This window comes from Pinus tabuliformis, chromosome Q (genome assembly GCF_031772625.1).
Source record: "Pinus tabuliformis cultivar Carrire ecotype Pingquan chromosome Q, CPIR1, whole genome shotgun sequence".
NCBI lineage: Eukaryota > Viridiplantae > Streptophyta > Pinopsida > Pinales > Pinaceae > Pinus > Pinus tabuliformis.
In genome coordinates, this window is record NC_142296.1 from 726,479,329 (window position 1) to 726,495,145 (window position 15,817).

The 15,817-nt window shown below is 40.2% G+C and overlaps 1 protein-coding gene across 1 annotated transcript in view; it reads left to right on the plus strand.

The window, feature by feature from the left end:
* Positions 1–14,606, plus strand: part of LOC149221593 (uncharacterized) — a 15,271-nt gene extending 665 nt beyond the window's left edge. Inside the window, exon 2 of the mRNA XM_089387424.1 lies at positions 14,514–14,606. Within this exon, the coding sequence (XP_089243550.1) occupies positions 14,514–14,606 (93 nt within the window). The remainder of the gene's footprint in view (positions 1–14,513) is intronic.
* The last annotated feature ends 1,211 nt before the right edge of the window (positions 14,607–15,817 follow it).

The window sequence follows — 15,817 nt, forward strand, 5'->3', positions numbered from 1 at the left end:
TGTCCTTTCACAGCAAATCCTTCAGGCTGGGAACAAAACATTTTCTTTTAGATCTCCATTCAAGAAAGTAGTTTTTTTCATCCATTTGATGGACTTTCCAACCGTTCTAAGCTGCTAGGGAAAAGAGTGTCTTGATGGTAGCCCATTTTGTTGTGGGGGAAAAAAAGTATCCTCATAATCACCCCTTCCTTTTGTGTAAAACCTTTTTCCACAAGCATATCTTTGTGCTTGTCAAGTGAGCCATCAGCTTTTTACTTGTTCTTGTAGTGACCCACATGCAGCCAATTGGTTTGGTTCCTAATGGGGGATCAACCAGCTTCCAAATGCCATTCTTTATCAGGGAATCATACTCCTTTTGCATCACTTCTTTCCATTCATCATGAGAAGCAACTTCTTTGAAGGAAGTTGGTTCGAAATCTGTAGACAAATTCTATTCACAACTATAAGAAACATCCATATCAACAAGTGAATCAAAGTCATCTACATCACCTCCATTTTGTCGGTTTGAATTTCTAGTTCCTATATTTCCAACCTCATCAGGATGACCACTTTCAAGTGTCTTTGTCAATCACTTTGGGGGACCTTTCTCAGATGGTCCAAGCTACTCCGTTGATTGAGTTGGGACTGAATCAAGATTGAGTCTCCCAATTCTATCAATTACATCACTTAAATTATCATCCGTTGTTGGAGTTTCATGCGAGGGAGAGAGTGCTTCAGAAGAAGATTCCATAGGTTGATCTAGTGTAGGAATCCCCCCTTCAAGATGTGGAATCTAATTATCAAATTCTTGAAATGATTTTTCATTTGCAACTCTGTCCAAGCGATCAAGTTGTCGCTCAACAACATTGTCAGTTTTGGATGTTTCAGGAAAGATTACATCTCTAGATACAACAAACTTTTTAATGACTTCATCATAGAGATGGTATGCTTTGGAGGTGTTTGAATACCCCAGGAAGATACACTTACAACTTCTTGCACCAATTTTTTTCTATGTACCTTTGGTATCAAGGCATAACAGGTGGAACCAAAGACCCTGAGATGCTTTACCGAAGGAATGTGCCCATACCACATTTCATAGGAAGTCTTGTTTCTGATAGCATTAGATGGACATCTATTCTTTATATATACAACACATAGAACTACATCAGCCCAGAACATCAATTTTACATTTTTGAAAAACATCATGGAGTGCACCATGTTTAAGTTTGTCCTATTCATTCTTTCAGTTACACTGTTTTGTTGGGGATTGTAAGGCACAGTTGTTTGTTTTTTGATCCCATGTTGGTGAAGATAGTTTTCAAATTCATTTGAAGTGTATTCTTTTCCATTATCAGTGTGAATAGAGCCAATATGAGATTTTGCATCATTTTCAATCCATGTATGAAAGTTCTTGAATGTTTGAAAAGCATCAGATTTGTTCTTCAATAAATAAACCCAACACATTCTGGTGTAGTCATCAATAAATGTCATCATATATTTATTTCCATTTGCAGAAGGAAAAAGCATTGGACCACATAAATCTAAATGAATGAGTGCAATTTTTCTATGTTCTCTTGAATGTGAATCATGAAAAGACTGTTTTCTATGCTTTCCTACAATGCAAGCATCACATTGCTTAAGTTTCCTAGGAATTGTAGGCAAACCACTAACACCATTTTTATTCAACAAGGGGAGGCTGTCATAGTTCAAATGTCCAAATCTATCATGCCATAATAAACTTGATGGAAGTGTGCCTTCTTCATCATGAGAATTGTATGAGAAATGTTGTACACGAGCAGAGATACCCTGCAGCATGAGAAGCCTTTCTTCTTCTATCCCCCTCATGACAAGTGAGTGGTTAGATGCTTTTCTCACCTCAAACTTGCCATCAAAAATATGAATGGAGTGACCTTGCTAGCGGATGTGGACCAAGGACAACAAGTTTTTCTTCAACTGTTGTTAAGGGATAAATTCCCCTAGGGTCTTGGGTTGATACCCTAGCAGATCAGAGGTTATTTACAAAGAGAAAACACATTCCATACAACCATGATGTTAATATAAACAAACTCTATGATGATAGGCGTACCTGGGGGTCCTTTGTTTGGGAAGATCCAACTAGGGTCCAAACCCTATTGGAGTTCCTTTTTCTCCTTCAACCTACAAAACAATCAATTCAAGAAAGTATAATAGTATATGTACCAAGCATCATAAAGAAATCATCTTCATTGCATATTGAAAGGTAGTTAGTTATAAAATTAAAACAACCATTCATATGTGAATCATAACATTGATATCATAAACATGAAGAAGATTTATATCAGGAACAAACACAAGTGTTTCTTTTATTATAAATAACTAAAGTACAGAAAGGAACAATTTCACATGAGTCTTCCTTTCGTAGGCTCCAAGCGGAACCATCCTCAAGATTCGTCCAGTCTCAAGCCTTCAGCAAAATCCTTCCATGACTTACTCCATGATATCTCAAATATTAGAAAGACATCATCACATAAGGAAACAAGGGTTTCCTGTAAATGGGGGAAGTGCTGGAAGCACTAGGATCTTCAGACCTGGTCAGGGAAAATCTCAGCAGAGTGATCTTTCTCTCTATTCTCTCCTCCCTTAGGCCTTCCCATTGAAGCCTTTTTATACATCTCCCAAAGTAGTTTTTTAGTTGGGAATTCATTGGGAACATTTGGGCGATGGGCACTAATAGGTCATCATCAAGTAAAACCCGCATCTCCACCCGAAATTAAGGAGTTTTATTTTCTTTTAAGTGTTTTAAGACATATATGCACGTTGGATATACACAGACCCACGTACACACGTGTTTATTTCAGAGCAATGTCACATATAAGGAGTAGAACATTGTTTTTTGAATATTTGGACCAGGTCTGGAAGGAGGGGTTGCCTTAGGCCATGAGTGCAGCTTCACAAACACCAAGAGTGAGGTTTGGAGCTATCACAGATGCCCCCTAATATATGAGGTTAGAAGGGGTTCATGATGGCCGAAATGTATTAAGCAAGTGCATGGAAAGGAAATCTATCAAAAACTGAGAAAGACTTCACTAGAGTTCAGCCTTCCAATCCACAAAAGGAGATCAGAAAGAAACACTATCTGAGGCGCGCATACCCATGCTCAGAGAAATTAAATCATGTCCGCATATCAAGTACAAGCAGATCCACTAAGTGTAAAGAACTGGAAAATATATAATGGATCATTTGATCACGATCGAACAAGTACATGTTTGAATATCACATATAAGAATGTCAATGATACTGAAGAATGAACCAGATCACTGATATCAAAGACTGATAAAAAAAGGTACCAAATGGACATGATGGAGTAGGATGGTACTACACTGCAAACTCAGGAGCCAGCATATAAAATGTTTCCATGAATGACTACAACATATAAGGTAGAGTGGTATCAACTAGTAGCAACAGGAACAACTTTCAAGTGACCAATGAATGCTGATGCAACCTGAGGTCTTCACTGACCACCGTGGTACATTTCTACACCATGGGAATAAATGATCTGAAGCCGACCATGTGAGAAATCGTTTGATTACTGGTCATTGATGTATACCATTAACGAACACGAGACTACTCACCGATAAAGATAATGTGCATCAAGGTACTTAGTACAATCTAACAAGTGTGAATAGATGAGCTGGAGTCGAACACCAATAAGAATCTATCAATCAGGAGACAATGATGGTTTCCCACTGTCGATAACAAAGGATCTGCCACTAATGACTACAAACCCCAAGCTACTACCAAATGGACTCTAGATCTTTGCCCTAGAGCAATGAGTCATAGTCGATGGGGAAAGCTCCGCTAGAAGGAAGGAACTAAGGCATCCTTCATCAATCTAGCATGAGTGTAACCCGTAGGCCAATAATGTGGAAGGAATCAGATGAAAAAAGATGTATTAACCCAATTGAAGCACGTTTCTGGTGTACACAAGATGTGGCTAGCGCATGACAGAAACCCTTTGAACCAACCAATAATGAAAGCTGAGATAGAGGCAAGGTATCCACCAATAGGGTCAAATGGAAACCAAGGTATTGCACGAATCCCAATATGTGATAATGTAAGTTGATGTCGAACACAAGGGAAACCACTCAGTCAAAGACCCATGATACCGATCGATGCTGAGCACACGGTGACCTATCGATAATGAAAATAGGGCCAGGGTGCAGCTCTAGGCCTGTCCTCAGAGCAATATGTCATTGTCGATAATGACAAGACCCACCAGCAAGAAGTCGATGGGGACCTTCTCAAACCGACACGAGTAAAGGACAAATATAGCTAATGTGATGATAGACATGATACTAACAACCAGGGATGGTCGACTGAAAATGAGTCAAGAGATACCGCATAGAGGCCCACTCAGGCTCTAACTTGCCTTGAACAAAAGCATGACTCAATGTGACTATGTGGTAGCATATGATGACTCTGACTCGTCATGCAGGAGGCACAAACGAACCCTCCATATGATTGGAAGAGATAACCAATTGGGGGAGGACTGACTCAATAACAAGGTTAAGGCGTGCCTACGTCAAACTAAATCCTGCCCAAACAGAGGAGACTTTGCTTTGAGTGCTTTGTTCAAGGGTGACACGACTGACTGTAGCTGCCAACAATAAGTGGAAATATTGTCCCGTTCCCGCTCTTTTTTTTGGAATATATAACTTTTTTTGTCTATTTCTTTAAGCAGGAAAAAGAATAAAATAATTCCATAGTACAGTGGAAAGAATGAGTGTAGGTGAAGCAGATGATCTAGTTCTTGGGATTGGAACAATCCTATGCTCAATGCAGGGAGGCGAAAACTGGTCAAAGACACTCGAAGGTGTGTTCCTTCCATGGGTCAAGGTGTGTCAAGTTGCAGAAGTCAAAGATATGCAAGTTTGATTTTGTAGTTGTCATGGTCAAAAGTTGGCTTAAACACGAGTCCAAGTGAAGCTGGCTTAAGGCCAAAAGGGTGAAAATGGTCAAAATGCAATGCAGTAGTACAACCCAACACAAAGGAGCCTCTAGGTTATAAGGCCAAAAGGAAGCGAAGAAGCAAAGAGGAATGAGTCTTCATCGCATAAGTCATGGTGGGACTATAAGGGACTGCCGAGCCTACTCAGATCAAAGTAGTATGGGCAAAAAATGTCAGTGAGGTGCTAACTACGATGCCCATGTAAAGGATCGCTTCTACCATTGTGTCATGATTTAAATAATTAGTGAGTGAAGGTGGTTTACGAACCATAACATGTTGGGATCGACCCTATGGCAAGAGTATCGAAAAATGGAGGCTAGCATGCATAATGCAACGGAAAAATGGCTTCCTTAACCTATATGCCAGTGATAAAATGATACCTTCCATGACTAGTCAGCAGTCACGGAACTATCTCGAAACTGTCGAAAAAACGTCCAAAATGTCCTGAAAATCAAACCATTCTCGACATTCCAAGCTCCGAAGTTAAAAGTTACATGAGACCAAACAAAATCAAGTTTTGGAAAAATTTTGCATTTTCCAAACCTATAAAATAGTTTTTGGACTCACCATTTTCACCATTTGAGTTTGAGAGCAGAGGAGTGGAGCAAAAGGATCAAACTTTCCCATATGCCAAATTCAACCATTCAGATCCTTCCAAAATCACCAGGTAACCTTTATACTTGTCTTGCATTCAATTGTGACTAGTTTTAGAATTTTTAATTTAAGTTTTACCATTGAATTTTTTGTCAAAAATTTCTCCGCGGAGTATACGCGGGTTGGATATATGAAACCCGCGTACATGGGCCCTACATGTGACTGTGTGTAAATGGACCCATGTATACACTGCGAACATTTCAAACAAAAAAAATAATGGTCTAAAATCATTTTTTCTTCAGGATGCCAGTCACTTGGTGAGAACGAGAGCATACCTTAGTGGATTATGAGGTTATGAATGATCCCAATGCTTTGGATGCCTTACGGGGATGTAGTTTGCTAAAATTCTTCAAAATGCCAAATATGAAAGCAAACACACGCTTGCTTGAGATGCTCATTCACTACTGGAGCATCGAGGATGATTCATTTATTATTGACCAAATGCGACTCAAGATAGAAGTGGAAGACATTTATTTCATCATAAGCCTTTCCCGAAGGGGAGAGGTAGTACATTCCAGGGGAAAGACATGAGGCAGTCTCTTGATCGAGGACTATGTACATATATATTGCCCGTGACATCTAGAAAAGGTTGGAAGTCAGATTCCAATCAAACATGTGGCGAGTTTATCGCGGAGGATAATCCTGTTTACTATAGCTAGAGTAAACGGATCGGCTTCTCTGCACCAGGCATCATGGCCAACCATGAGCTTGGCGGTAGACTATTTGACCATTGTATTTGATTGGTGTACTCCTCTTCTAACCAGCCTGAAAAGCCAGCTTACTTCCATCAAGAGAGGGCAGACCAAAAACTTTGGATATGGGACTATTTTGTGTTCTTTCTTTTTTGAGAGGGTCCCTGCACTTCGACCTAGAGTACCAGTTTCAATCAGCACCCCACGAGATCCACGAATGGGTAGGTGGCTGACTTGATGAAACATCTAGGAGGTGAGGACGTCCCACAGACTGCATTTGACGATGATTTCTTCTCCTGGTGGGAGCAGCAGATCATCACTGTAGATGACTACCCTTATTTTGGGTTGGATTTTCGAGGGGATCACGATCTATTAGTACCACCAACCGTAGCAAGGGGTGACATAGGTAAGTGTTTTTTGATTTTGTGATTTTTTTTCTTTTTGATTTTTCAAATATAATAATGAAATTTGAAAAATATTTTTGATAGGATTCAAATGACTAATATGATGATCATGTTCCAGATATTGGGCCGGTACGACCAGATGGGTTCCCATGGCATGGACGTTGCGGTTGAGGGGCCAAAGAGGCGGCTGCAGATACAGAGAAACTACTACACACAGTTCAATGACACTTGGTGAGACTAACTCACCGAGTACGATGGCAACCGTAGAGGATCTCCCTGAAGATATGCAACATCATGTGGTTGGCATGCCACAAGACTAGGTTCGCACTCTTAGGCGTGTGGCCAATGCGATAGTTACCTACTTGGTCGCTCATCCTGAGCCGCGGCATTAGATTTACTAGACATGATTATGGGAATTTGAGTCCCAATTTTTGTATATTATTTTGGACACACTTATGTACACTCAAGATGTTTTATGATATATATATATATATATATATATATATAGTTTGACTTTTTGATGCTTGATTTTATTGTGATGAATGATTGATGTGCTAGTCTAATGCTTAATTAGCAATAGTATCAGCTAACCAAGTATGAGATCTTGGAATGTGCAAATAATTAATGTAAGTAAATGATCTTTGCAACAACCTCACCCTTAAATACTAGTGATATAAACATGGATCTCTTACCTGATAAATGTTATTCAATTGTGACACTATCAATTGTGAACCAAGATAGACTACCAACGAATCAATTTCATAAGAAATGGCTTCGGATGGTAAATTAATGACGGCAGTATACTCAGCCATATTATTTGCAGCAAGACCAATGCATACTCCCCTTAACACCATCAATTGACCAGTTGGATAGTAGAGTACCCAAGCTGTGGAAGCAAGATTCTGAGTGTGCCAACTAGCACCATGGGCGAATCCAAAATAGACCAAGTCATCCATCAACACCTGCCACAGCAGACCAAAAAGTGTTGATATCAAAAACTCTCAATGAGATATGTACAAATATAAAAAATGTACAAAGAAGCCATTGCCTAGTTACTAGTTAGGTAAAGTACTTCTTGAGGTATTGCCCATTTCGGGGCTCCGCCAACTTGTTTCCTTCAAAATTGATTAACTCATATGCCCCTTTTTTCTAAAACTAGTTTAATAATAAAGGGACCATACCACATAGGCTTGAACTTGCCTGCCCCCAAGGTGTCCTTATCTTGGTCATAGACCAAGACGAGGTCACCTTCAGAAAAGACTCAATGACGGACAACTTTATCATACTGCGTTTCAACCCTTTTCTTATGAGCCTCATTGATTGTGGTAGCATCTCGACGCTGCTCATCGAGATGTTCCAAATGAAGGAGGTGCTCTTCGAAACTAGAAGTCTTTGGAAGGAGCTCAATAGCTAACTTAAGAGATGGAATTTCACATTCGATAGGAAAGATAGATTCCATTCCATAAACTAACTGAAAAGGTGTAAAACCAGTAGCAGTCTTTACGGAGGTTCGGTATGCCCAAAGATCCGGATACAACATACGATGCCAGTTGGACCAATTTTTGTCGACTGTCCTTTGCAGGATCGTCTTAAGAGTTTGGTGTTACTGACTTGACCTGTCCATTGGCATGAGGATAATAAGGAGATGAATGTTCCTGGTGGAAAACGAATTTAAGAGCCAATTCAGACATTAGCTGATTCTGGAAATGACTGCCATGGTCAGTGACAATCTCTCTCGAGATACCAAATCTTGAGATAATCAAATTAAAAAGGAACAATGTTGCAATTTCACTATCATTTTTATAAGTGGGCATGGCCTCTGCCCACTTCGTAAAGTAGTCTACAGCCATGATAATATAGTTGTGATTCGCCGCTGAAGGCGGATTAGAAGTTTTAAAATCAATACCCCACTTAGTAAAAGGACCAACGGTGACAATGGGAAAAAGAGGATTTGGATGTGTGCGCATCTTTTGAGTATAAATTTGATAGGGGTGACAGTGTTTAACCGCTTCAACACAATCTTTGAAGAGCAACGACCAAAAATAGTGGGCACGCAAGATACACTGGGCTGTAGCAAGCCCTAATAGATGACCACCAAAAGCTCCACAGTGGCAATCATTGAGCATTGACTCTGCTTCCTTTAAGGTTAAACAGTGCCAAAGGATTGAATCAACCCCTCGATGATATAACATATCACCAATGATAACATAATTTTTGGCCAGGTGACGTAATTTCTCGCATTCATCCTTAGAGAAAGTAGAGGGAAACTTCGAAGTCTAGAGATAGACAATGATATCTCCATACCAAGGGTCGAGTGAAGAGATGAGGAATAAATTTTCGTCGGGAAAACTTTCCTCATAAATAGTATCCTCTCCACAAAGCAGCTCAGAAATTAGCTTGGCGAAAACCATGAATTTCTTAGACTTGGCGGACAAGAACTCGAGATCAAATTCTTGTAAAATGAATATCCATCTATTATATTTTCCTCCAATCACTCGCCTACTGAGGAAAAATTGAAATGGATTGACCGTCGCTAAGACAAAAGTTTTGCGTAGCAATATATAATGACGGAGCCGCTGGATGGAATGGACAACTGCCAAAGCCAACTACTCAACAGGAGAATAGTGAAGTTCAGGAACTACCAAGTCTCAACTCAAATAATAAATCACATGCTCTGTGAGAGAATCGCCTTCCTGAATGTGAACCATACCTATGGTTGATTCTGCTATAGTGAGATATAAAAGGAAGTCCCTACCATAATCTGGTGGACTCAAAAGCGGGGCAGAGACTAATGTCTTTTTCAAGGCATTGAACGATCGTTGTGCGAAGTCATCCCATACAAATGGAACTCCTTTACGTAGCAAACAAATAAATCCTTTAGTAATCTTGGCATAGTTCTCTATAAACCTTCTTAAGAAATTAGGCTTCCCCTGAAGACTTTGAAGTTGTCGAATTGAGGACGGGGGAGGCAACTGAAATATTGCCTCAACCTTGAGGGTATCAACTTGAATCCCTTCATTTGACACGATGAACCCTAATAACCGACCAGATGTAACCACGAAAATCACTTATTTGGATTCAACCGGATCTTATAAAAATGACATCACTCAAAAACCAATCGAAGGTGACTAGTAAAGAGCTCAGAGAACCTAGATTCTACTTCCTGCAATGGAGGAAGAAAACATGAACAATGGTGTAAGTCTTCCCAAGGTCAATCTACACCCATCATTACTTCTAGGATTACCTCTTCGGAAGGTAAAACCGTATCTAAGTAGTCCAAGGCAGAGGTAGAATCAAGGGTCCAGGCTGGGGCCACATCACCATCTAGCTCCTCCTCAGGAAAAGGAGTAGAGTGGTCATTTGCAGAGTTAACGATAGACTGCTATCTAAGCTCAGCTGCATACATAGGGAATGCCATTCCATTAACTTGTCCTTCAGCTAATGTGGTCATAGGCGAAGGCAAGGTCCAAGGGTTTGAAAAATAATGAGTTCGGAAGAACTCTTTTCGAGGAGACTCCTTAGATGATGAAACGACATTGATTCTAGCAATGGGAAAGGGAAGATCAAAGGTACCCATCAATGAATAATACATCCCAACTCCTAGATTCTCAGTAGGTGGATGAGGGTTATCCACTAAAGGGAAAGTAGAGTCAGAAATTTCCTGAGGATCAACTAGACAATAGTCCAATTGATCAACCTTAACGATTTTCCCTTCATGAGGAAAGCAAATAACACGAAACAGATTCGAAACAACAGCGTCCATTTCGTATACCCAATTCCTTCCTAAGAGGAGATTGTAGTCTAGGTTAGCATCAATGAATTCTACTTCAATATTGATGACCTTCCCCCCAACACATATAGGAAAGGTCAGGATAATCCCTTGCAGCTTATGAGAATGCCCATCAAATGTAGTTAGGAGGGTAAGTGAAGCTACGGCCAAAGGTGATCCAATAGCCTTCCAGTATGACATTGACATGACGCACGTGGAAGCTCCTTCATCAATAATGGTATGAAAAATGTTAATTTTTTGGTATGTAGACTTTATTTGAAAAGCCATATGATGAGGGAGTCGCTTTTTGACATTTAACATGTCGAAAGTGAGCACTAAAGAGTTAGTTGCATCAACTGCCCCAACTGCCGAAAGTAAAGCACTTTGTTGAGTTGGACATGACTGGAGAACCTCTAAAGCAGACATGGTGCATGGACTCTGAGCCAGATCCTCAACAATGGAGTAATTCTGGGTGGCCCTAGCATTAGGATTAATAGTCACGCGTTTAGCAGAACCTTTCAGTATCCGTGGTATAGTCTCGACAGGGGGTCACTCAATATGAAGGTCGGTATTTCCGAAAGCAGTTTTGTCCTTGGAAGTTTCTGATTCGCCATAATCACGTGAATGAGTGGCCACATGGACATTGGAACCCATCATGAAAACATTTGATGACTTTCCCCTTCCTGGTTTCCCCCTGCAGAGGTACCAGGGTTTGAACTCGCACCAGCAAGAAGTTGCTGCCCTTGGGGAAAGGGTTGGTTAACGCAGCTTCAAAGCTAGAAGTCCCTTGCTACCCTAACAAGTGTTGAGCATCTTGAATCTTGCGGCAAGGATGAGTTAAATGGTCTCCACTGCATAACTTGCATGGAAACTTAACTTTCTTTTTAGACTCATTTCTACCACCACCAGCATTATTGCCAGATTTATTTGCGTCAACCTTCTCATCTTGTCTCTTTTTCTTATCTCATCCTTTCTTCTTCCCATTGGAATTTTGATATCCTTTGGGGTTGGCAGATTGGACGGCATTAACTGAAGAGGGTTGAGAAGACGAAGGGTTAGACGATGTGACCTGGTTGTTAGAAACAGTTTGTAAAGACAACTGCTGCAGTTGGCTCAATAGGTTCACTGCATTTGTGTCTACCGACCCAACGATACCATCTGCATGGGGACCTGGCTTCGACTTAGATATATCAACCTTAGTCCTGAGAGTGTCAGGAAAGATTTTTTGTAGAATCCTAGACTGAGAATAAATCAACTCTAATTGCTAGGCTCTAAAAATAGCTTGCTCCTCAGAATAGACTCCGGACAGGGAGAAATGCTTAGAGATTTCAGGTTGTAAAGATTTCAAAAACCATTCGAGACGATATTCCAGAGGAATCTCGGCTTTAATGAGCCTCTTTCTCCGTCTCCATTCTTGAATGTGATCGGAAATGTGAGTTGTTGTATCCTGGTGGAAATTGGCCAGAAGTTCAGTTCTGGCATCATAACGGACGAGGAACTGGAAATGATTTAAGAAAATATTAGCTAAGTCAATGAAAGATGTAAAGTTGCCCCCTGGCAACTCTATATACCACTTGGCAGCATTACCAGTCAAGGTGTGTTGAAAAAGTCTCAACATAATCGAGTCATCAATAAGGGAGTTTGATGAGCACCACAAATGGAATGTGGTTACGTGGTCGCCCCGGTCTTCACCGCCTTTCCCCTCGAACTTTGGAATGTCTGAAGGGAGTTTGGTTGGGACCAGAGGCCAGGCCAGATTGTATTTGATTGGATCATTTGTTAATTTCGTGAGATCTGGCAAGTTCAACGTTGCCAAAAAGGGAAGCCTAGGAGGACCTTGGGGATTCCACCCAGACTAGGCAGAGTTCCCAAAGTTCTGAAAAGATGGGCCTAGATTTTGGAAGGCACCAGGCTGCTCGAAGTAACCCACAGAACCAGCTGAACCACAAGGCAGACCTTGTGATCTAGCAAAACTCAGAGTTTTACCAACTCCAGCCGAAAAACCTCCATAACCGGTGAAGCTCCCTCCTAGAGGATTATAAGGAGTCAATAACCCCTGATAAGGATTCCAAGCAGAAGCTAAGGGAGGAATACTTCGAAACGAACTAACTGTGGAGTACGACCTATTCCCTTGTTGGCCGAAAAACGGATTCCCAGTTCCCATGCCACTAACCGTAGGGTTAGTCCAACCTTGAAAGGGATTACTGCTTTGTCCTGTGGTGGAAAAAGGCATAGATCCTATCATCGGGTTGGAATGTGGTATATGACCACTTCCAAAAGGAAAACCCTGAAATGAAGCCAATCCACCCATCATGGATGTGGAGGCACTAAATGGAACTGATGGAATACCCTGTGAATGGGTGCCAAATTGGAAGAATCCAGTACTAAAAGAATTGGCTTGGGAATTTCCACTCGTCGAAGGAATGGAGGTAGACCCAACTAAAGATGTGCTAGCAAAAGACCAAAATAAAGATGCAGAGGGGATGGAGATTGTTCCTCTGCATTGTACTGATGTTGGAGTTTGCATAGTTGTATCACTTGTGGTAGAAGCCATGCTTCCAGTAGTAGCCATCGATGGTAAGTGCGTAATGTGACCTGGACTTGACGGTATATGCATCGGAGACCCAACGTATTGTAATACTTCTGGATAGCTAGAAGGTAGGGGAGAATTCGGAGCCGCTAATGACTCTTGAAATTCTTCTACTTCTATGTTATCTTCCGATTGAAAGAGAACTCGAGAAAGAACTGGAGTGTTCCTCTCTTGTTCTACGGATGTTCCAGACAATTTAAGCTTGATTGTGCCAAGTCCTGATGGCTTGGAGCATACTCCTCCATCAACATCGTCATTAAATTATTCAAAAAAATCTTTCCTATGAGTCATGTGGCATGCTACTCCTGAATCAAGCAACCAATCATTTTTCCAAGAAGCAATTGAAGCATTAAATAAATCTTCATTTACTCCAGTATTACATTTTTCCACAACATAATGAGCGGATTCAGGTGCTTTACCTTTGTCTGTGTCATTAGTTTTACCTTTAGGCTGGTTTCTATGCTACTCAATTTTGTCCCAAGGTAACTTGCATGTGGAGGCATCATGTGATCCATTTCTTTTGTAGCGTATCTAGTGAAAATCTGACTTTTCTCCTTGAGAGTGTCTGCCCCCCCACCTCTGAAATATCTTCCTCTTCCACTTCGACCAACTCTTCCTTTGGAATAATCTTGGAAAGATTATTTTCTTTATCAGCAAAGCACACAGCCTCTTCAGAATATTCAGGGGTTGTCTTCTTTCCAAAAGCATTCTCTCTTTCAACATATTTTTTCACAAGAGAGTCAAAGGTAATATCTTTGATATTTCCATTTGCTTGCAATGACTCAAGATAATTGGAGTAAGTAGGATAAAGTTCCTAGAGAAAAGTGATAAGAGGAATATCCAATTCAACCTTAGTGTGTTTGATATGATGTATTATATATTTTGATTTGGATGCAAGAGCAAGAGGATCATTATTTTGTAATTCAAGAGTGAAGAGTTTAATCATGAGTTGAACAACTTCAAGTGCAGAGTGTGAGTCATAGAGTTTTTTCAAATTTTGTAAGGTTTCGAAAGCATGTGAAAATGGTGAAATATGTTGACTCGCCTCTTCACTTACAGATGCTGCAATTAATGCATAGGCTTTGCTGTTCTTATTTTCCCAAATGGCGAACTCCTTGTTTGAGGTAGGCTCTTTTGGCTCTTTGTCTCTGTCTCCAACACAAACTCCTTTCCACAACTCATTGAAAATGAGGGTGTGTTTTATCTTCTAGGACTGTTATAGCCTAAATCTACTTCAGGCTGAGAAAGGCAGGTCTAGGGTAACATCAAACCACGCTTAACCTGGTAGCTAGCCCTACCAGGTCGGGAGAGGGCTCTCTCCTTGCCAATATTAGGAAATATGGCAAATAATGTAAGATATGATTGATGTAAATACTAATTTTAGGCTAGGTATATGCTCAAAGGAGTTTGATTGATTTTTATGCTTGTTTGTTGTCAGATGAGGAAGATAGTTTTGGGTCCAGGGAATGAACTCAGATTTGCAGAGGTTTTTGTGGGGTGGGTAGGCAAGTGTTTTAGTAATTTAAATTAGGTGTAATGGTGAGTCTAAATACTGGTGAGGAGTTGGATAGGCTAGGAAAATATCATGAGTCCTCCTCAAATAGTAGAAAACATGTAAAACTAAATAAACCCTAAGGCAGAGCACTGAAACATCAATGAATTCCACTTTTACATTTGATTCGTTTAGTTATGTAGAAAAGGAGAGAGAGATAATGGCACACATCAACATATGATAAACTGAATCATAGAGGAGAAAAAAATACTAATTCACCTTGCCACAAGAATCCCACAAAATGCTGCAAAACCCTAGTCTATTTCCTTGCCAAACTCCAGTAGTGATGTACAATAGTGCTCAAAGCATCCACAAGAGTCCAACCTTGACAAATGACTGAAAAAAAAACATGATATAGAAATCCAAACCACTTGTGCTATACTTCAAGGGTCGAATCCATGAGAAAATGGGTGGTTTCAACCACATTTAAACTAGGAACACAAAAGTAGGTAGTGGAACAGCTTGCCTCTAAAACTTAGGAAACTAATTCATTACAACTCAAAACCACCTATAACTGATGTATCTACCTCCTTAAGTAAACTTTCATCATTTTTACATCATATTACATGAATTTACATCATATTGCATCATGAATTTGACCATGAGAGAGAAAAATTCAAACTGGTAGAAAACTAGGCGAAATTCTGAGCAAACAGGCAAAATTAGCAAATTTTCCTCCTATGCGTAGCACCATTTTTCTGTGCATAGTGCATTTTCCAAGCCACTTTTGGAAGTCTTCCCAAAGTCCAAATCAGATGTAGGATATCTCATTAGAAATCTTGGTGAGTCTACTTTCTAGCACAACTTGAATTTTTTTATTTGGAGTCCATTTTCCCCTCCAAACATGCAATGGCCCAAGATTGCTTCCTATGTGGCCAAAAAGTGGCAAAGAGGGCACTTTTTGGGTGTTTTTGGCCCTTTTGGAGGTCCAAAACTTGTCAAAACTTCATAGCCATTTCTGAGCATGCCTAACTTTTCATGATGATTCCAAAAATGTAATTTTTTTTGTAGATGGAGCCCCCACAAAAGCGTAGCGCCACCTTCCAGAAAAACCTGTTTTTTGCCTCAAAAATTCAAAAATGTCAAAAAATTCACCAAATTTCTTGAAATTTGGCATGAGTGATCTTTGTTAGGTGCTATTCTGGGTCAATGATGGTTTAGCCAAGATATTGAGCTTATCTTGCTCTTTT